Raw genomic sequence first — 23,472 nt, 5'->3', positions numbered from 1 at the left:
GTTGGTAACTTTGGCCTCTCTTGACTCAATATATATGTAAAAAGGTATATATAGACATCTCTATATATGTATATGTAGACACATATGTCTCTTCACAAATCTGAATACACATGTATATATGTGTATGGAATATATATGTATATTCCATAAATATATGTCTTGTATGTTTATGTTGATGAATAGCTTTTTTTAATCAGATCATGATGATAAATTTAAATTAATTTTTAGTGATATAAATTACCTTGAAGGATGAGAAAAGTACTAGCATTAGAAGGTGTGTGTTAAATATCAGGTCCTGAGAATGATGGAAATTATTCAACAGGAAACAAAAACTATGTGTGATTTTACTATTATTACAAGTAAAAAATTAAAGAGTGAAAGTCATCTCAACAAGAACATTGTTCAGAATATATCAGCCTGAGCTGGGGAGATGGCTCGGTGGGTAAAGTTGTGGTTTTGGTGCACAGGTATGAAGCTCCAAGTCCAATCCCATCACCTATGGAAAAGTTGGCATGGGTGTGCCTGTGACCCCAGTGCTGGATATGTGGAGACAGGGATGCCATTGAGGCTCGCTGGTGAGCAGTCCTAGCCAAAGGCAGGAGGTGCAGATTGACTGAGAGATCCTTTCTTAAATAAGTGAGGCAGAGAAGGGTGGAGGGGGTTCCTGGTAAAATCAGCCTCTGACTTCTGCAAAACTCATGCATGGACGCATGCACTTGTGCACACACGCACATACATCGCCTTATCCACCCCCACCCTCTCCCTGAAAATAACGTAATCAGCTTGACAAGTTGATGCAGCTATTAAAACAATCACAAACTCTGGCAAATATTGATCTGTGCATATAGAATTAAAACTGTAGAAAATATATGTAGATCTCTACAAAAATTTAAGCAGTTGTCACTTTAGAGTTGAAAGATTGTGTGGTATCTTATTTTATCAAAAACACTTAAAATGTTTTTCTAAGTATAAGTTTAAAATGAGGCCAGTCTCTTGTAAAATTAATATACTGCATCCTAAAGATATTCTTTGGGAAGAAGAACATAATAGAAAATGGTATGATATTAGTGAATTAAAAACAGTTTCACCAAAAATGTAGACATGATCTAATAAAAATAGTTAAATGGGCCATTTATCATAATTATTATTGGCTTATTTGGGTAGTATCTGACTATGTATCCCAGGCTGGCCTTAAGCATAAGATGTCCTCAAATTTGGGTGATCTTCTTGCCTGGTCCTCCCAAGTGCTAGGATTACAGATATGTGCTACCACCCCATATTGAAAATGTACTTTTGAAAAGAGTTTCTTTTTTCCTCTTAAAAATAAAAGCTTTTAATACAAGAAAAAAAAACCCAGACAAATTGTAAATGCAAATGGACATGTAAAGTAAGTTAACATTTTTAATTGCTATGAAATTTGAAATTGCTTTTTTAAGTGGCCACTGAGTCAGTTGGCCTGATTGTTTGTTTTTGTTTAGATTCTATTATATATGTTAAACACTTTGGGCCATGTTTTTAACCTGACAAAGATTAAGAGAAGCATCATAAGCTCAATATCAGCACCAAAGTTCTATTATACCAGTTATTAACCTGTTTTGTGTTCATGACTGCCTGAGCCTGGGTGCTATTTACCTGGCTTACAAGACTGCTGGTTGTTTAAGCAGCATGGCCACAGCATTCCTTCCTGTTTCCTCTTCTCCCAGCTGCACAGCAACATAGTGGAGAAGCAGAAAGGGACTGTTTAAATGCTGAAGAGGCATGCAGATGACCAAGGGGCAAAAGAGCAGTGAGGAGCCAGGCTTACTCGTTTTATAATTGAAGCTTACAGGAATTAATCCACACCCACAAGACCTGTCCACTCCATGAAATCAACACTAACCTGTCCCAATGTCAGTCATGACCCAGTCATCTTCCACATGGCTCCCACCTCCGCATGACCACACTGGGCCCCAGTTTTTTTTAGCAGATGAAGCTCGTGAGGCAGCAGACCATATCCAAACAGCAGCTGCCATTTAGAGAGACTGAGAATGGTAATGTATCAGAGGAGTAGAGCAGAACTGACTACATGAAGTTTTTGTTGTGTTTTTAGTTTCTGGCAAGCCTAGAACTTGCTGTGTAGACCCAACTAGCCTTCAACTCACAGAGATCCACTTGCTTCAGCTTCCCAAGTGCTGAGATTAAAGGTGTGTATCACCATATCCAGTCTTGCTCCATGAATTTTACAGGGGAATGTCAAGCATGATGTTTAACTTTAATGATGTTTTAAGAGCACACTACAGTGATGTTAACTATGGATATGTTATTGTCTGTCTCTACACATAGTCTGTGATACACACTTTGGTTACAATATCTTTATAGTAATTTCTAAAATCGATGCATGTAAAGACTCCAGCTTTGGTCTTCTTTCTGTAGATTGTTTTGGTTATTTGTTGTGTCATTGAATTTGTAGGTCTCTTTAGGCAAGACCTTTAAATAGTATTCATTTTCCAAAACCCCCAAATAGGAGGCATGCTTTCACTTACATGCATTGCCTGTATCTTCCCAGTGTTTGTTAGTACTGGATATATAAGTTCTTCATCTCATTGGATGTTTATTTGTGTTGGCTTTACTTTTTTGATGTTATTGTAAATGGAATTTACTTCTTGCTTAGTGCTTCCTTTCTATGTCATATCTCAGTGTGTAGAACTATCTTAGTCAATTTCAAGGTAGCATAGCAAAATGTTGTGATGCTTATAATAGAAAGCTGTTTCTCACAATTTTGGAAGCTAGGAAGTCTAAGTTCCCAGCACCTACAGACTAGATCTCTAGTGAGGGCTCGCTGTGTGCTTCCCAAGTGGTAGCTTTTTGCTCCATTCCTTGGAGAGGAGACTGGTTGTTTTGTCACATAGTAGAGGAAGTAGAGGCAAAAAGGATTAGGCTACTCCCTTCCCTATTAAGAGCATTCCATACACATGAGGGTGGAATACTTATGACTCAGTCACTTCTGACAGGCCTTACTTCTTAAAAATATACCAAATATTAGATGTCAGCATAGGAATTTTTGGAAGGACACATGTAACAGGAACAAAAAAGACCCAGAGACTGATATTGGGGTTCAAGCTTCAAGCTGAAGACCAGAGAAGCAAAGCAGCTGGCCACTAGTTTTTGCTTCTACCTCAGACCGAAATGGCGATCCTAGCTCCACCAAACCTCAGACTGCAGTCCCAGACTGCTCCTCTCCTCAAAATGGCTGCAGACTCAAATCTCAGAATGCCATCCTATGCTCAGTGTGTCTGAAGAATGAATGCCAGCTCTGAGACCCTGTCCCTGTCTTAAATACCTATTATGAATTCTTAAATGTGTGTGCCACTTCTGCCTGGCTATATGGCTTGCTAGTATGGCTTCTGGGATTAAAGGTGTGTATCATCTTTGTCTGACTTCTATGGCTTGTGGCTGGTTTTGCTTTCTCAATCCTTAGGCAAGTTTTAATAAATCATAAATAATATATCACCATAGACACAGACATAGAAACAAGAGTTTTGTTTAATATTTTAAAATTATCATTTAGTTTGGTTGATAAAGATACTACATAAGGCTATGGTATTATTTTCATGCAATATTTTAATTTGAGAACAGCAGTAAGATTTCATGGTATTCATTATATGTGTCTCAAATCACAATGGGTATTTGTGAAATTGTTATGTTAAAAGTTTTGCATTATCTGAATTCCTACTGTCATCTGCCTGGCCATATTTTAGTATCCTGAACTTGACAGTCTTTTTGTTTGTTTGTTTGTTTGTTCATTTAGGATACATCAGAGAAGGATTTCTTATAGTGCAGCATTCTTTAGATAAGGCCATCATGGTGTATCATAGTGGCAGAGCAGCTGAAGACATGTTTGCGAATGCCACCTTTTATGCGAGGAGATTCCCATACCCTGCTTTCACTCTCGACAATTTCTTGTGGACTTTCATGCCTATGTTTGCTTGGACAATTTTATTTACATTTACCCAAATGACACTTGTCGTTGTTGGGACCATTATGATGGAAAAGGAAAAGAGATTAAAGGTATTTCATTTTCTTTGTAATATTATGACACATTAGAACAGATATGTGCAGAGGGCTGGGTGATTTATGCACGCTTGTCACTGCTAATGAATATCCTTTGTAAATAGCATGGACTGGCTGGAGTGTTCATGATGCCATTGATAAATTTTCAGCTTTTGATTTTTAAAAAATTCTTGATTTGACTAAATGAAAGATAATATTATGGAAAGAAGTCAAATATTAATGCCCCCAAATTGTCTATGGAATGAAATGAGCAACAATGAAATAACTGGACAAGGTCTTGAATTAGATAACTTAAAATATGCTTTAATTGCTACATCCTGTGATTGTCTTTGAGGTGTTTTTCAGTATGAAATAAATCCAGACTGTGTTTTCAACAGCTGCAACTACAAAGTCCAAAGCGTTAAAGCACCTATCTGTCCATTAATTTGTTGAATGTTTGTTTACTAATCACCTTCTTTGTTCCAAGGACTCTGATGGCCTTCATGTTTAAAGCCTGGCTTTATCACTGACTAACTCTGTGATCATCCTCTGTTCCTCTACATGTAAATTAAAGACTATAACAGTTGCTTTTGTAGTTATTGGGGTAGTTAAATGATGTTATTTTTAAAGTATCCAGAATGTCTATATTTATCCTACAACTGGTAGTTTAAAAAAGAGGAGACAGACTTTCTGCTTACACATTGTTCAAAGTCTCATTACAGTGTAAGTTAGCATGTGACATGTCAATCATCCAAGTGGCTGTTTACCAGCTGGACATTAGAGAGAAAGAAGGTTAGTGTCTAGGATATGTAAAGAACTCAAAATTTAAATCAATAAAACAGCCTGATTAAAAAAAAAACACAGAGCAGGGAACTAAACAGAATTCCCAAAAGATGAAATGCAGATGATTGAAAAACATTTTTTTAAATGTTCAATATCCTGAACTATCAGGAAAATTCAGTTAGAACTACTTTGAGAATTCTTCTTATCCCAGTTAGAATGGATAAGATAAAAAAAAAAACTGATGAGAACAAATTCTGCCATGGTTATGGGGAAAGGAGAACTCTTACTCATTACTGGTGGGGATGCAAACTGGTGCCACCATCACAAAAATCAGTGTGGAGATTCCTCAAAATTTGGATCTACCACAAGAGCTCACTGTACCACCCAAAGACTTATATCCAACCACAGAGATACTGGCTTATCCATGTTCATTGCTGCTTCATTCACAATAATTCTTGAAGTACAGAGAGATCGTTTTGCTTGTTGAGCAGTGGAGAATAATGTTTCAATAGGTAGATACTACCAGAGGAAGGGGTTTGAAACCAGCCTAGTAGTGTGCTTATCACTATTGCCTGTAGAAAGAGCAACTGTGGAGAGAGGTGTGGAGGACCAGCTGACTTGAAAGGATAGCAAAAGAGAATAAGTACTGTAGGGTTTGTATGCATCACCATTGCACAGTATTTTCTGTTTTTTTAATCACTTAAAAATGCAAAAACCATTCTTAGGTCTCAGGATACACAGAAATGACATATGAGATGTATTGGTTCATGGGTCATTATCTGCTGATAAATCTTGGCCATTAAGGCAAGATTAAAGATGAGAAGGTAATATTCCAACAGCCCATGGAAAAAGCAGGGAAGACTGTGCTAAGTTGCATTAGTGTATATATGCAAACAGAGAGTGATGCATGGAGCTCTTTTTAGGAAGTAGAAACCAGTGGAAATGTACATGTACATGATTGACTTCCAATTTTTGAAATTTATCTTTCAAGGATTTTCCCACTCATCAGGTTGTTGTTAAGGCATTTGGAGCTGCTTGTCAAATGATGTCCAGGTTGAGTAAATCCATTGGTTCCTGATTAAACAGTGACACTTGGGTTTAATAAAGACACATTTCAATAGGGAACACAATCATTCTCTCTTCTCTGGCTAAGGGAGTGAAATTATGATGCCCCAAATAATCCATGCTTGGAACCTCAGTCTTATCAGTGTGGCATAATACATAATATATATTCTCACCATTTCCTGCTGCTGTAATGTTAGAAAAGTTTCACTCTCTTTGTGCCTCATTTTAAAAATAAAGACAATGCTATTCTACCATGAACATGATTAGAGACACTGTACATCAGTGCACAGGGTGTACTGAGCACATCAGTCTTGGTTATTTTTCTATTTTCTTTGTCCCTGTTACATATGGGAATTATATAAACCCTTTATCTTCTCATCCCCTCATGGCTCCTCTGCCTTTTGCATTTGGGATAATGCCATCTCCTAGTTGTTCAGGCTTTTGTTAATTTTTCACCATCTGGCTATGCCAGCAGACTCTCTTTGGTTTTGCCAACTCCTGTATCTCCCTAATGTTATTTCGTATGAAATTCTGGGATTGTAGGCATGTGTCATCACACTCAGCTATTACTTTATAGCTTTTTGATAGGTGAGATGACAGTAGAATTTATTCTAAAGCTTTGGTTCTCAGTTTGGGGCAATTTTGCTCCATTGGTCAACTTGGCAATGTCTGGAGGGAATTTTCACAACTAAGACAGATATTACTTCCACCGGGTTGGTAGAAGCCATGGATGCTGTTGAATGTCCCACAGTGCCCAACATAGTGTCCTGTAATGCAAAACTGTCAACATCAAAGTTGGAAACTTTGATATGCATGAAGACACAGGACAAATGATGGGCCGGGCCCAGCCCATTGTGAGCAGTGCCACTCTGAGCAGGTGGTCCTGAGTTGTATAAGAAAGTGGGATTGGAGGCAGAGGCAGAGGCAGGCAGATCTCTGGTCTCCAGAGCGTGTGCCAGGATAGGCTCCAAAGCTATACAGAGAAACTCTGTCTCAAAAAACCCCCCAAAAAAAGAAAGAAAAAGAGAGAAAGAAAGAAAGGAAGAAAGGTGAGTAAGCCAGTAAACAGTGTTCCTTCATGGACTCAGTTTCAGCTTCTTCCTCAAATTCTTTCTCTGACTTCCCTCAGTAATCAAAGTATAACCTGAGAGTTGTAAGCTAAAATAAACCCTTTTCTTCCCTAAGTTGTTTTTGGTTGTGGTATTTTATCATAACACTAGAAACCCTACCTCAACCAAGCAGTCAGTGTTCTCAACAACTGGACCAACTCTCTAGGCCCCTGGATTTCTAATTTATAAATCCAGAAGAGGTTGGTGGAGATACATTGTAGGATGAAAGCAGCTCTAGACACCGTTAAAATGAATAAATGTGGCTTTGTGCCCATAAAACTTTATTTATAAAAATGTAAGGTGGTAAATCAATTTATGGGTCATAATTTGCCTAGCCCTGCTCAAACCTACAATGGAATTGAAATGTATTTACTTTTTGGGTTTATTACTTCCTGGAAGCAGGGTATAATGAAAAGAAGAGTAATCTCAGCTTTGCTTATCTGTTTTTCAAGGCCGGCTTCTTTGTGTAGCCCTGACTGTCCTGGAACTCACTCTAGACAAGGTTGGCCTCACACTCATAGATACACCTGCCTCTGCCTCCCAAGTCAAAGATGTGTGCCACTATGCCCAGTTTAATCTTATCTTTTTAATTTTTAGTCTTTAAAGGTGTTTCTTAGAACCAGAACTTGCTAACTCTTAGGAGGAAAAAAATTAATTCTACACCAGAATTCAGAGTAGAAATTACACCACTCATTAGGTACAAAGCTTCAAGTAGGTCATCTGACTATTTCAAGGCATGGTTTATTTGTCTGTAAATAGGGATGTGATATTCAAGCTGTATAGGGTAAGATGTATAAAGTGAAATGTGTTTTTAATGACACTTGGCTTATGTTGATTTTCCTTCAGGAATACCAGCTTGTGGTAGGACTCAGTAATGCTATGCTCTGGGTTTCCTATTTCATCACCTTCTTAGTGATGTATTTCATTATCATCTGTTTGCTGTGTGGGATTTTATTTCTCAAGGCAAGTATCCATTTGCATGCAGCATACTGCAGCTTTAAGGGGGGTGAGAAGTTGAGATGTGGGTAAAGTATGTTAGCTTTCCGAAGAGGAAATGTGTCTTGCACTGACTCCACTGTAGAAGTTCAAAAGGCATAGTTGATCAGAAGGTGAAAAAGAGACCTAGGTGAATGGCCCTTCTGTAGGCAGGCAATCACTTCACTGTCTCAGTATTTACCTTCACTTTCATGCCTTTTTCCCTCATACTTCACATGTGATTAAACTAGTTTCCTAATATTTCATCAGATTACACATGAGAGAGTCTTTCAACACAGTGATCCATTATTCATTGCCTTCTATCTCCTGTGTTTTGCTGTCTCCTCGGTGTTACTTGGCTTCATGATCAGCACACTCTTTGATAAAGGTGAGACAAAGGCGGTCTCCGTGAAACATCCTGTGAGTTGACTGAGAGGGAATCTTGTGTGGAAGCTCCCTCAGTTTCAGACACCACTGAATCAGTTTCAGGAAAAGCTCTTCTCATACTATTCATTTAAGTAAAAGTCTTTATGGGGCCCCTTCTTGCACTAGGCACAGTGCAAGATGCCAGTGATATGGGGGTGGGCAAAAGAGTCCTCCCCTTTGGAGAGCTTTGTTTCCAGATGCTGTAGCTTGTGTCAACTGACTGTCTTTTCCTTCTTTTCCAGCTTCTCTGGCCACTTCTATTGCAGGTTTCCTCCACTTTCTCACGTTTTTCCCTTACCTAATCGTAGTTTCGATGTACAGTCAGATAAGTTTCGGTGGGAAACTGGCTCTCAGTCTCATCACAAACACAGCGCTAGCTTTTGGGGCTGACTTAATATGCAAGATGGAAATGAAAGGTGAATCTTCCGTTTGTGACAACACCTTCATTAATTTGCAACCCAGAAGGAAAGGACAGAACATACAGGGTTGGGGAAGAGCATGGGCAAAGGGTGTTCGAGCGTTCCCACATATGGGCTTTATCACAAAACATTGTGTGTGTGTGTGTGATATGTAGATACTGGGGACACATATTTACATGTACATGAGAACTAAAAATTATATAAGTGCTATTACAAGGAATATATTAGGTACTTATGTTTGCATGCATATGTATGCACATGTCTTACCTATGTCTCTACTAAGGGATAATTTTGTCACCCCAGACAACTGAAACCTGTCACACAGAAAGGTGTCAGTGTTTTCCCACTGACATGATTTTAGCTTTTCAGTAGATGAATTATCCAGCTGAGAAAAATTCGAGTAGAGTTACAATGTATAAAATAATATGCATGAGTTTAGCTTTATTTAGAATGATGGTAAGCAGCATTGTGTTTTCATTCCTTGTTATTGTCAGTGCAATTGGCTTTTGTGTTTTAATCTTGCATCCTATAACTGGAGAAGTTTCTGTTATTCTTTTTGTGGTACATTTTGATTAGTTTGGTATATTAGCATAATACTGACCATATACATTAACACAGGGATTATTTCATTCTTTATCTGTTTTCTTTTTTGCAAGAGTCTGGGAAAGACTGGTATTAATTATCCTTTAAATATTTGGTAAGATACACAATGAAAACATACAGTCTTAGGTGTTTCTTTGTTAAACTTTTTGTTGTTCTTGCTCTTTACAGATACAACCTATATTAGTTAGGCTTCGACTGCTGTGATAAAACACCATGATCAAGACAGCTTACAAGAGAAATCATTTAATTGAGTTTAACGTTTCGGAGGGTTAGGGTCTATGATGGCAGAGCAAAGGCATGATGGTAGGAACAGCTGAGAGCTCACATCCTAAAACTTCGAGCAGAAGGCAGAGAGCACACTGAGGATGATGGGAGGCCTTGGAAGCCTCAAAGCCCACTCCTGTGATACACCTCCTCCAGCAAGGCCACATGCCCTCTTTCCAATCAATTCCACCGAATGGGGACCAAACATTCAAACGTATGAGCCCCTGGGGCCATTCTTATTTATACTACCATATAATCTATTTGCATATCTGTTCAACTTTTCTGTTTTTGTTTTTATTTTAATTTCTAATATATATTAATTATATAAATCAGTAGGATTGTGATATTTCTATACTTTCATGTATCATGATTTGATGGCCATTGATTTCCTATCCTATCTCAATTCTTCTTATTGCATAGTTCTTACTATCTAGTAAGTCTTTTTACAGGTCATCTTTTTTTTCAATTATTCCCACATATCACAAAATATAATACTTTCACATTTGTGTCTAGCTTATTTTACTTAACAAGACAATTTCTAGCTCCACCCAATTGACTGCAAATGAAAATTTCATTCTTCTTTATTTCTAAGTAATATTCTGTGTATGTATGCCATATGTTCTTTATTCCTTTGTCTTATGACAGACATCTAAACTTATTTCACATTTTTATATATTGTGAATAGCTTCTCAACAAACATGGGTGTGCAGGTATCAATCACATTGAGTTCATTTTGTATGCAAACCTCCGAGTGGGATTGCTGCTAGTTCTTACATATTTTCATTATCCCATTCCCCCTCGTCTTCTAGTGTTTCCTCCAAGAAACCTACTTCTACTCTAGTCAGTTTATCTCTATGTGTTACTTGGTTCTTCTCTCATGTATGTTTTAATATTCATTCTTTCTTCTGGATTTTTAAAGATTTAACCATAAAACATTTCAGAGAGGTTGTTCTGGGGTAACGTAATTTGTTTTTGCTGTTCTAAGAGCTTCCTGTACCTTAATGTTCATGTTTTAACCAACATTTGGATGCTTTGGGATATGACTCAGTAGCCAGTATTGGTTCAAACTTGAAAGTCTGACCCTGGCTACTTTATTTTTTTTCCAAGTAAAGCAGTTGTAAATACTTCTTTTATTTTTCTGCTTCAAGTACAATAGTAACATATGCTGTTCTTTTTTCAGTGTTTAGGAGCCATTTATTTATTTATTTATTTAATCTTATTTTTATGTATTTGAATTACAAACAAGATTGAATTACATGATAATCCCAGTTCCCTTCCTTCCTCCTCTACCACCCTCCCAACTAAAATCCTACCTATCATATGTCCTTTCTTCTAATCTACACCTGACTCAAAATTTCTGCTTCCTCGTGACCTCTGCATCCTTCCTTTTCGTCCCTTCCCACTCTTGTAGCTTCCTCCACCCTCTTCCCATGTTCTCAATTTGCTCAGGGGATGGTGACCCTTTCCCCTTCTCCAGGGGACAATGTTTGTCTCTTTTAGGGTCTTCCTTGTTTACTAGTTTCTCTGGCAGTGTGGATTGTAGGATGGTAATCCCTTACTATATGTCTAAAAACCACATATGAGTGAGTACATATCATGTTTGTCTTTTTGTGATTGGGTTACCTCGCTCAAAATGGTTTCTTCTAGTTCCATCCAATAACCTGCAAATTTCAAGATTCCATTGTTTTTTCTGCTGAGTAGTACTCCATTGTGTAAATGTACCACATTTTCTGTAACCATTCTTCGGTTGAGGGGCATTTAGGCTGCTTCCAGTTTCTGGCTATTACAGATAGTGCTGCTATGAACATCATTGAAAAGATGTCTTTGTTGTATGAATGTGCTTCTTTTGGGTATATGCCTAGGAGTGGAATTGCTGGATCTTGTGGTAGACTCATTCCCATTTTCTTGAGGAGTCGTCATACTGATTTCCAAAGTGGCTGTACAAGTTGGCACTCCCACCAGCAGTGGAGAAGTGTTCCCCTTTCTCCACATCCTCTCCAGCATGAACTGTCATTGGTGTTTTTGATTTTAGCCATTCTTACAGGAGTAAGATGGTATCTCAGAGTTGTTTTGATTTGCATTTCCCTGATGGCTAAGGATATTGAACACTTTCTTATGTGTCTTTCAGCCATTTTAGATTCCTCTATTGAGAATTGTCTATTTAGTTCTGTACCCCATTTTTTAATTGGATTGTTTGGTGTTTTGGAGACTAGCTTCTTGAGTTCTTTATAAATTTTGGAGATCAGCCCTCTGTCAGATGTGGGAAAATATCTTTTCCCATTCTGAGGGCTGTCGTTTTGTCTTGCTGACTGTGTCCTTTGCCTTACAGAAGCTTCTCAGTTTCAGGAGGTCTCATTTATTAATTGTTGATCTCAGTGTCTATGCTACTGGTGTAATGTTCAGGAAGCAGTCTCCTGGACCGATTAATTCAAGGGTACTTCCCACTTTATCTTCTAATAGGTTCAGTGAGGCTGGCTTTATGTTGAGGTCTTTGATCCATGTTGACTTAAGTTTTGTGCAGGGCAAAAGGCTTGGGTCTATCTGTAGTCTTCTACATGTTTGCATCCAGTTATGCCAGCACCATTTGTTGAAGATGTTCTCTTTGTTTCAGCGTATATATTTGTATTGTTTGTCAAAAATCAGGTGTTCGTAGGTGTGTGTGTTAATATCAGGGTTTTCAACTCTATTCCATTGGTCTGCCTGTCTATTTTTGTGCCAATACTAAGCTGTTTTCAGGACTATAGCTCTGTAATAGAGCTTGAAGTTAGGTATGGTGATGCCTCCAGAAGTTCCTCTATTGTACAGGGTTGTTTGGCTATACTGGGTCTTTTGTTTCTCCATATAAAGTTGAGAATTGTTCTTTCAAGGTCTGTGAAGAATTGTGTTGGGATTTTGATGGGGATTGCATTGAATCTGTACATTACTTTTGGCAAGATTGCCATTTTTATTATGTTGATCCTGCCTATCCAAGAGCATGGGAGATCTTTCCATTTTCTGGTATCTTCTTTAATTTCTTTCTTCAAAGACTCAAAGTTCTTACTGTATGTCTTTCACCTTTTTGGTTAGTGTTACCCCAAGATATTTTATGTTGTTTGTGGCAATTGTAAAGGGTGATGCTTCTTTGATTTCTTTCTCCACCAATGTGTCATCTGTATATAGTAGGGCTACAGATTTTTTTTGAGTTAATCTTGTGTCCTGCCACTTTGCTGAAGGTGTTTATCAGCTGTAGGAGTTCCCTGGTAGAGTTTTTTGGGTCACTTATGTAGATTATCATATCATCTGCAAATAGTGAGAGTTTGACTTCTTCCTTTCAAATTTGTATTCCTTTTATCTCCTTTTGTTGTCTTATTGCTCTAGCAAGAACTTCAAGGACAATATTGAAGAGGTATGGAAAGAGTGGACAGCCTTGTCTTGTTCCTGATTTTAGAGGAATTGCATTAAGTTTCTCTCCATTTAATTTGATGTTGGCTGTCAGCTTGCTGTATATTGATTTTATTATGTTAAGGTATGTTCCTGTTATCCCTGATTTCTCCAGGACCTTTATCATGAAAGGGTGTTGGATTTTGTCAAAGGCTTTTTCAGCATCTAGTGAGATGATCATGTGATTTTTTCCCATCAGTCTGTTTATATGGTGGACTACATTGATGGATTTTTGTATGTTGAACCATCCTTGCATCCCTGGGTTGAAGCCTACTTTATCGGGATGGATGATTTCTCTGATGTGTTCTTGGATTCGATTTGCCAATATTTTATTGAGATTTTTTTACATCAATGTTCATGAGGGATATTGGTCTGTAGTTCTCTTTCTTAGTTGTGTCTTTGTGTGGCTTGGGTATCACAGTTATTGAAGCCTCATAAAAAGAGTTTGGTAATGACCCTTCTGCGTCTATTATGTGGAATACTTTGAGGAGAATTGGTATTAGCTCTACTTTGAATTTCTGGTAGAATTCTGCACTGAAGCCATCTGGCCCTGGGCTTTTTTTGGTTGGGACACTTCTAATAACTGCTTCAATTTCATTAGAGGGTATAGGTCTATTTAAGTTGCTTATCTGTTCTTTATTTAATTTTGGTAAGTGAAATGTGTCCCGAAAATTGTCCATTTCCTTTAGATTTTCAAATTTTGAGGAATATAGGTTTTCAAAGTATGAACTGATGATTCTCTGGATTTCCTCTGTGTCTGTTGTTATGTCCCCCTTTGCATTCCTGATTTTATTAATTTGCATGTTCACTCTTTGTTGTTTGGTAAGTTTGGATAAAGGTTTGTCTATCTTGTTGATTTTCTCAAAGAACGAACTTTTTGTTATATTGCTTCTTTGTACTGTTCTCCTAGTTTCCATTTTATTGATTTCAGCCCTCAATTTGATTATTTCCTGGCATCTGCTCCTCCGGGGTGTATTGGCTTCTTTGTTTTCTAAAGCTTTCAGTTGTGCTGTTAATTCTCTATTGTGATTGTTCTCCTGTTTCTTCATGTGGGCATTTAACGCTATGAACTTTCCTCTTAGCACTGCTTTCAAAGTATCCCATAGGTTTGGATATGTTGTGTCCCCATTCTCACTGAATTCTAGGAAATCTTTAATTTCTTTTTTTTATTTCTTCCTGGACCCATGAATTGTACAATTGGGTGTTACTTAATTTCCATGAGTTTGCAAGTTTTCTGTAGTTCGTGTTGTTGTTGAATTCTAATTTTAAAGCATGGTGGTCTGATAAGACACAGGGGGTTATTTCAGTTTTTTTGTACTTGTTGAGGTTTGCTATGTTGCCAAGTATGTGGTCGATTTTAGAGTAGGTTCCATGTGGCCCTAAGAAGAAGGTAAATTGTTTTGTATTTAGGTGGAATGTTCTATAGATATCTGTTAAGTCCAATTGCACCATAACTTCTATTAGTTCTTTTGTTTCTTTGTTAAGTTTCTGTCTGGTGTTCCTGTCCAGTGGTGAGAGTGGGGTGTTGAAATCTTCCACTATAAGTGTGTGCAGTTTTATGTGTGATTTGAGTTTTAGTTATGTTTCTTTTACAAATGTGGATGCCTTTATATTTGGGGCATAAATGTTCAGAATTGAGACTTAATCTTGATGGAGTTCTTCTGTGATGAGTAGGAAATGAACTTCTTCATCTCTTTTGACTGATTTTAGTCCAATTTGTTGGATATTAGGATTGCTACCCCCGCTTGTTTCTTGGGTCCATTTGATCGGAAGATCTTTCCCCAACCTTTAATTCTTAGGTACCATCTGTCTTTGAAGTTGAGGTGAGTTTCTTGTATGCAGCAGAAGGAAGGATTCTGTCTTCTTATCCATTCTACTAGTCTGTGTCTTTTTATAGGGGAGTTAAGAGCATTAATGTTAATGAATATTAATGACCATTGATTATTGTTCATTCTTGTTTGTTTTTGATTTGGTGATGGTGGTGAGATTATGTGTAGGATTCTGTCCCTTTTTCCTTTTGGCTGTTGGTAAGTTGGGATTATCTATTGCCTATGTTTTTCTGGTTGTAGTTAACTTGCTTGGGTTGCAGTTTTCCTTACAGTACTTTCTGTAGGGCTGGATTGGTGGATATGTATTGTTTGAATCTGGGTTTGTCAAGGAATATCTTGTTTTCTCCATCTATAATGATTGAAAGCTTTGCTGGGTATAGTAGTCTGGGCTGGCCTCCATGGTCTCTTAGTATAGGTAGAATATCGATCCAGGACCTTCTGGCTTTCAGAGTTTCCATGGAAAAGTCAGGTATGATTCTGATAGGTTTGCCTCTATAGGTTACTTGGCCTTTTTCCTTTGCTGCTCTTAATATTTTCTCTTTGTTGTGTAACTTTGGTGTTTTGATTATTATGTGGCAAGGAGACCTTTTTTTTTTGGTTCAGTCTATTTAGTGTTCTGTAGGCTTCTTGTATTTTCATTCACATGTCTTTCTTTAGATTGGGAAAGTTTTCTTCTATGATTTTGTTGAATATGTTTTCTGCACCTTTGAGTTGGATTTCTTCACCTTCTTCTATATCTGTTATTCTTAGGTTTGGTCTTTTCACAGTATCCCATATTTCCTGGATATTTTGTGATAGGGATTTGTTGGACTTAAGATTTTCTTTGGTTGATAAATCTATTTCCGCTAGTGTGTCTTCAAATCCTGAGATTCTCTATTCCATCTCTTGTATTGTGTTGGTTATGATTACATCTGTAGTTCCTGATCGTTTACCCAGCTTTTATATTTCCAGAATTCCCTCAGATTGTGCTTTCTTTATTGTCTCTATTTCAGTTTTTAGGTCTTGAACTCTTTCCTTGAGAGACTTATTGATATCTTATATTTTTTGGTTTGTTTTTTCTTCCATTTCTTTAAGGGATTTTCTCATGTCCTATTTGAGGTCCTCTATCATTTTCATGAAGATGCTTTTAAGGTCATTCTCTTCTGGTTCATCTGCATTGTGATGTTCAGGTCTTGCTGGTGTATGGTTCCTAGTCTCCAGTGGTGTCATATTGGGTTTTCTGTTGTTTGATGTGCTTTTACCTTGTTCTCTTCTCATCCTTTCTTCTGGTGAGTGTAGCAACAGTTTCTTGCTCTCCTGGTGGGTGTGGGACCAAGATTCTCTTCTGGTAGATGCAAACAGATCCAATATTCTGGTGTCAGTCCTCTTCTCGTGGATGGAGGTGTCACTGTTACCAAGGTGTCAGCAGTGTTGGGGTTTGCTGGGTCCCACCGGGCCAGCAGTTGGAGGCAGAGCTGTCACCCGGCCTTGGTGTGTCAGATCCTGCCCCTAAACTTGGTCCGGCTTGTGTCAGATGACTCTGAGCAGCAACGATGAACCGGAACTGGAAACAGCTCCTGGCCTACCTGGGCTGGCAGATGGAGGCAGGGCTGCCTCTAGGTGTTTGGTGTTCAGATCCCGCTGCTGAGCTCCATCTGGCAAGCAGGTCACTTGAGTCAGATGATTCTGAGCAGAGACGATCCTGGCTACTTTATTTTAGGCATATTTAAGCACAGTAAATTTGGAATAAAATTTTCTGATGATAATGAACTCAATTCCATATTCCCAAAAAAGCTTAAGACATGACTACATCAAAACTCTTGTAAAGTACAAGTGACATCTTTCATATTTCAAGATAGTTTCTGTAGATTAACTGAGAAAGCAGGCTCAAGGTAAACAATGCTCGTGGTAAGAGTCTAGGGGAGGGCAGAGCTATAGACTGATTGATGTAAACAGGCTCAAGATAATGGTCTGAAGGTGCCAGTGTGGCCTGGCCATAGATATAGCACACAGAGGGCCATACTATTAACTATATCCATGCCCAGCCTTCTGGGAGGAAAACAGGCTATATATCTGTTCCTTTGAAGAGTTGACATGTTTAACATTTCTGGTTTTCCTTGTGTTTATCTGTGAGCATACATGCCTCATACATGTTTGTTTCAGCCATTGTTGGGCATCTGAAGTAACTCTCTTCCATTTTGTTTTCAGGGCATGGTGCTCAGTGGTACAACTTTGCTACAAAAATAAGTGTCGATGATGACTTAACTTTGGCTCATATAATAGGAATGTTTTTATTCAGTGCCTTTCTCTATGGCCTTGTGGCCTGGTATATAGATGCTGTCTTTCCAGGAAAGTATGGTGTGCCCAAGCCATGGAACTTTTTCTTACTGGTGAGTATGCCTGCACAAGTTATTTAGAACCTCTAGTTTGCAAAGAGTAAATTGATTAAGTCTAACAGCCTCTGCATGGGGACTGTGATATCAGACTTTCTGTTCTAGTGATAAATAACTCAGAGGGACAAGTTAAAGGAACAAAGGTTCATTTAGGCTTCAGTCCACAATCCCATAGCCATGTCATTTTGAGTTGAGGAGAGGAAGAACATGTTTGTGTGAAGGTGTGACAGAGGAAAGTCTCCTATCTCCTAGATATCAGGAAACAGAGCCGGGATGTCTTTGCTGGTGGGATCCTGCCCTCTTCACCTTTATTCCATCAGTGCCTGGGTTACTGGGTGTTGCTGCCCACAGTCAATGTTGTTCTCTCCCCTATGGAAAAACCTTCAGGGACATACTCAAAAATGTGCTTTATTGAGTACCTAGGCAAATCTCAAGGCAATTAAATGGAAAATGAAGATTAGCCACCACAATTCCTCATTCTTATTGTACTATAACACCATTATTTGGCATATTTACTTATGGAATGAAATAATTTTCCACAAAGAAATCCCATCTGAATGAATGCATGGTAATGTCTGTAGTCCCTGGGTTGGAGAGAACAAATTATGCCCATGTCTATTTTTAATTTTTTATTGATATAATGACTGCATATTTTTGGAAACTGGTATACAATTTTAATATACACATATGATGAGTAGGTTAAATCAGGTTAATTAATTACCATTTTTATTTCCTTAAAAATTTGTCACTTCTTTGTTTTAAAAAACTTTGAATTCCTCTTTTTTTAGTCCCTTAGAAGATGCATTAATAGAGTACTGTGAATTGTAGTCACCCTACCATGCTGTAGGTCATATTCCCTCTACCTAAGTTTATTTTCCTCCTTACTTCCTCCATTTCCTAGCCTATAGTTACTATATACTATTTTGTATTTCTAAGAAATCAGCTTTTTTTTAGCTTCCACAATGCAATGGAAGCATGATATATATATATATATATATATATATATATATATATATATATATTCTTCCTGTGCATGGTTATTTTGCTTAATATTATTTCCTCAAGGTATGCATGCCAAGGTAAGCAAATGGCACAGTTTTCTTTTATGATCAAGTCATATTCCATTTGTATGAGTATACCCCATTTTCTATATCCATTCATACATCAAAAATCTGTGCCTTGGCTACTGAGAATTGTGTTGCAGTAAACAAGAAAGAGCTATTGGGTAGATGCCCAGGCATGGGGTTGCTGTTTCTATCTTTGTTCTTCTGAGGAACTTCTGTGCTCTTTTACATGATGGATGCACTAAGTTAGATCCCCACTGGTAGTCTTTCTCTCCACATTCAGCAGCATTTGTTATGCTTGTGTTTATTCTAGTAGTCATGTCATAGTGTGTGATAATAAATCCTTGTGATTTTGATTTGCAGCTCCTGTAGTGATGTTGAACATGTTTTACTTACTGGCCCTTTGTAGGTCTTCTGAGAAATAACTATTTATATAATTTGCCATTTTGAAATTGCATTACACTTGTTTTTTCTCACTACTGAAAAGTTTAATTTGCCTTATATTCTGAAAACACTCCTTTTGGACAACTACTTAACAACTACTTTACAAATATTTTCTTCCATTTCACAAGTAAGCTTTGCTGTGTTGATCATTACACCTGCTTGCAGATGATTCTTGGCTTGATGTGATTCAGTTGGGATGATTTTGCTTTTGTTGTTTTGCTGTGGGGGTCTTATTATAAAAAAGCATCACATATCCTGATATCATAAAGCATTGTCCCATTTTTCTTCTAGTAGTTTTAGATGTTCGATTCTCACATATGCTGAAAGATTGACATCTGATCTCTTTCTGTTCATAGATATCCAATTTTCTCAGCAACATTTATTGAAGAGACTTTTAAAATTCAATATGTTTCTAATATTTGGTAACTGATGAAAACCCAAATATATATATTTGGATTCTATATTGTTCTCCATTCATCTGTGTATGTTGTCATTTCAGTGTTATCCTAGTTAGATAACACAGCTTAACAATATAGGGAAAGACCAGAGATGTTGCTTTTGTGGTCAGATATTTTGTGTGTGTGTGATGTGCATGCATGTACATACAAACCTATGTTGGAACCCATACCTACGTGAATGCATGTAGTCCAGTGGAGGATGCTCAGTGTCTTTCTCTATCATTCTCCACCTTACTCCTTTGAGACAGACTCAGTCATTGAATCTGGAAGGAGGCTGATGACCAGCAAGCCCCATATTTTAGCATCCTATTTGATTTCTTCAGAATTTCATAATTTTGTTATAGAAGTGATTAATATTACCCCCAGACATTTTTGTAGCTATTGCTATTGTTTGTGGGATTGTTTTCTTGATTTACATTTCAAAGTATGTTTCCAAACAAAGTGTGTTTTTAGTATATTAAATACCTATACATTTATTTAGGCTAACTGGTGAAGTTCACTCAATTTACCAGTTAATTCTTGCAAACTGAAATTATCTGACTTCCTCCTTTACTGTTTCAGTGATTTTAATTTATTTCTCTTACTTAATTGCCTGGCTAAGCTTTCCACTACTGCATTAGATAAGGTGGTAAAATATGAACACCCTTGTTAGAGGAAAACACTTTCTTTTTTTATTTTGAATCTTTTATTCATTTTATATACCAACCACAATTCCCCTTCCCTCCCCTCCTCCTACTCTCCCCTCTTCCTCCCACCCACCCCCCAACAACTCACCAGAAAAGGTAAGGCCTCCCATGGGGAGTCAATAAAGGCTGGCAGGACCAAGCCCCTCCCTCTGTATCAAGGCCTAGCATGGAATCCCACCCTAGGGAATGGGCTCCAAAAAGCCAGCTCATGAACCAGAGATAGATTCTGGTCCCATTGCCAGAGGCCCCACAAATAGGTCAAGTCACACAACTGCCACCAACATGCAGAGGGACTAGTTTGGTCCCGTGCAGGCTCCCCAGCTGTTGGTCCAGAGTCCACGAGCTCCCATGAGCTTGGATCAGCTGTCTCTGTGGGTTTCTCCATCATGATCTTGACCTCCCCACCCCTGCTCATGTAATCAGAGGAAACACTTTTACCCTTCCCCCATTTGAGATGATATTGGCTGTGGGCTTATAATAGTCTTTAATGTGTTAAGTAAATTCTTAACATACTTTACTTTTTGAAGTTTTTTGTTTGTTTGTTTTTCAAGACAAGTTTCTCTGTGTTGCTTTGGAGCCTGTCCTGGGACTCACTCTGTAGACCAGGCTGGCTTCGAACTCACAGAGATCTGACTGCCTCTGCCTCCCGAGTGCTGGGACTAAAGGCATGCGCCACCAATGCCCAGCGAAGATTTTTATTATGAAGTTATTATGAATTTTACCAAATGCATTTTCCATCTCTATAGGGATGATGCTATATTTTTGAAGGTTCAAAGCTTAATAACTTTGTCAAATAATAAGTAAGTGGAGCAGGCTTTCTTCTACAAATACTTAAATGGTAAAGAAGACAGGGACTACTCAATACATACTAAGACACCATGGACTTGCTTTTCATTGTTTGTATAACATCAGTAACAAGGACTGTAACATGAATTAATAAAAGACCCAGAGACTGATATTGGTGTTCAAACTTCAAGCTGAAGTTCAGAAAAGCCAAGTAGTTGACCACTAGCTTCTTACCTCTACCTCATGCTGAATAGACTTGCTATTTCCACAAGCTCTCACCAAGCCTCTGACTGTAATCTCTCCTCATCATGGCTAGAGAATGAATGCTTTATACTGAAAACTGAAGACCCTGCTTCTATCTTTTATACCCCTCTAGAGCTGGGGTTAAAGGCCTGTGATCTGTTATTAGTTTAGACTAATTCAATCTTGTGCATCCCCGGGTGGCCTTGAACTCAGAGAGATCTGTCTACCTCTTAATCTTGAGTCCTAGGATTAAAGGTATGTACCACCGCCACATCCTAGCTTCTGACTGCTGGGATTAAAGGTGTGTTACTGGCTTCTATGGCTTGTGGCTGACTTTGCTTTCTGAATCCTCAGGCAAGATTTAATAAATCATAAACAATATATCACTATAAAGGCACATTTGGTTTAAAAAAAAGCAAAGTGGTTTAAAATATTATGAAGATTATTTTGTTCATAAAAACTCATTGAAAAGTTCTAGGATATTCACAATGTGTAGATCAACCCTGCTAGAAAGATCTGCTTGGAGTGAGGCAGTGCTTCTCACTCTGCCTGAGGCAAATTCATTGACTTTCTTCTTGCAAAGCCAAGCTTTAAGCAGAATGTGTATTCTGTGATTATAATTTTAGAAATTCATGTTATAGACAGACAAATTGCTTCACATTATAGTTTAAAGTCATTTAGTGTAAGTCTCTTCAAAAACTAGAATGAAATGAGCCAGAGAGTTTTGAAATCTTGAGAGCACTTAACTTTCCAGTAATACCATGATGATGATGATGATGATGATGATGATGATGATGATTCTGGTTGTTGTTATTTTAGAAAACCTACTGGTTTGGAGAACCAGTCTTAAGCAAGGAAGAGAGCCAAGTCAGTGATTTACCCTCAAGAAAATTTATTGAGCCTGACCCTGTTGGCTTAACAGCTGGCATCCAGATTCAACATTTGTACAAGGTATTTATTCAACAGGTTTCTGTTTCTTGATAGGGTCAGTCTACTATGGAGATTAAACATTTTTCACAGCCCCAACTCTACAGCTATGCTAATTAAGATTCCTCTAGTAAGATAAAATTTAAGTGTATCCAAGAGAATCAAAGTTAAGGTGTTGCCTGGGCATGGCAGCACAGGTTTGTTATCCCAGCCCTTGGGAGGCTGAGGCAGAGAAATTGTGAGTTTAACTCACTTGGGTTATAATGAAAGTCAGTCTCTAAACAGCATCTCTGTGTTATTTCTCTCCTTCCTTCAGAATAGGATTTACCATCATGTAGCTAATAATGGCATCCTGCATGGTCCTCCACGGTGGAGTCAAGATGCAGCATTTATTAGATATTTGAAAATTATACCCTAATTTGTTTTTATTTACAAAGCTCTTTGCACAATTTTCTGCCAAAATTTTTTGGAAAATATGTGTTGGAAGGGTTTTATTCATTTTGGTATCTGGAAGGGTATATATTTTTTTTTCATGAAACTTATACCTACTAACATTCCCTTGTCTCCCAAGGAGCTATTCCAATTTATTTTGAATGTTTTATTGGGGGGGTATATGTTTTTTTTATTTATTAGTTCTAGTTAGGGAACAAGCTTGTTTCACATGTAAGTCCCTTCTCCCTCTCCCTCCCCTCAACCCCAATCCTCCTTCCCCCACCCCCAGCCTACCCCCCACCCCATCCACCCACCACTCCCCAGGCAGGGTAGGGCCCTCAACGGGGGCTCTGCGAAGTCCACCAAATCTTCCTGTGCTGGTCCTGGGCCCTTCCCCATGTGTCCAGGGCCAGAGTGTAACCCTTCACGTGGGATGGGCTCTCAAAGTCCCTTCTTGCACCAGGGAAAAATACAGAATTTTCAGCAGATCATTCTGAGACAGGAGGGAAAGACTGACTGAACCTGACTGGGCCTGACTTCGCCTGACTGGACCTGACTGACTAGGTCTGACTGGGCCTGACTGGGCCTGACTGGGCCTGACTGGGGCTGACTCACTGGGGCTGATTGACTGGGGCTGACTGACTGGGCCTGACTTGGCCTGACTGGGCCTGACTGACTGGGACTAGCTGAGGTTTTGTCAACTTTGGAGGTTGGAGCAGAGCAACAATGTGAGACAACTCAGGAGGGGTCTGTAGCCTGCTCCGAAACAGTCCCTGTGCACTGCTTGTAAGCATTGCTTAGTTTCCACAATTTAATATCTCTTAGATTTTTTTCATCCAGCCTTGAGATTAATGGCATTTTTCTCCAACTCTGAATAATTTCTGAGCCCTTGTTTACAGTAACAGTAATCAAATTAGTCCTTGTTTTTCCTTTACAGAAATTCACCTTAAAAAATAGTACCCTGATGGCAGTAAAAGACTTGTCTTTGAACTTGTACGAGGGACAGATAACCGTTCTTCTAGGACATAATGGGGCAGGAAAGACCACCACCTTGTCCATTCTCACAGGTGTGTATTCAGAGTCACACTGTGGGCAAGCTCTGTGGACCAAGGGTCAAGTGTGAGGTTTCTGCTGACAC

The 23,472-nt window shown here is 38.4% G+C and overlaps 1 protein-coding gene across 1 annotated transcript in view; it reads left to right on the top strand.

Annotated features, from left to right (window-relative positions):
• Positions 1 to 23,472, top strand: part of LOC100770874 (ATP-binding cassette sub-family A member 3-like) — a 113,621-nt gene that overhangs the window by 7,315 nt on the left and 82,834 nt on the right. Inside the window, exons 5-11 of the mRNA XM_027410318.2 lie at positions 3,788 to 4,047; positions 7,833 to 7,949; positions 8,232 to 8,349; positions 8,630 to 8,803; positions 17,110 to 17,291; positions 21,795 to 21,926; positions 23,272 to 23,401. Of these exons, the coding sequence (XP_027266119.1) occupies positions 3,788 to 4,047; positions 7,833 to 7,949; positions 8,232 to 8,349; positions 8,630 to 8,803; positions 17,110 to 17,291; positions 21,795 to 21,926; positions 23,272 to 23,401 (1,113 nt within the window). The remainder of the gene's footprint in view (positions 1 to 3,787; positions 4,048 to 7,832; positions 7,950 to 8,231; positions 8,350 to 8,629; positions 8,804 to 17,109; positions 17,292 to 21,794; positions 21,927 to 23,271; positions 23,402 to 23,472) is intronic.

This window comes from Cricetulus griseus, chromosome 3 (genome assembly GCF_003668045.3).
Source record: "Cricetulus griseus strain 17A/GY chromosome 3, alternate assembly CriGri-PICRH-1.0, whole genome shotgun sequence".
Lineage (NCBI taxonomy): Eukaryota > Metazoa > Chordata > Mammalia > Rodentia > Cricetidae > Cricetulus > Cricetulus griseus.
Note: the sequence above shows the minus strand (reverse complement) of the source record. Positions and strands in the feature narration are given on the sequence as shown.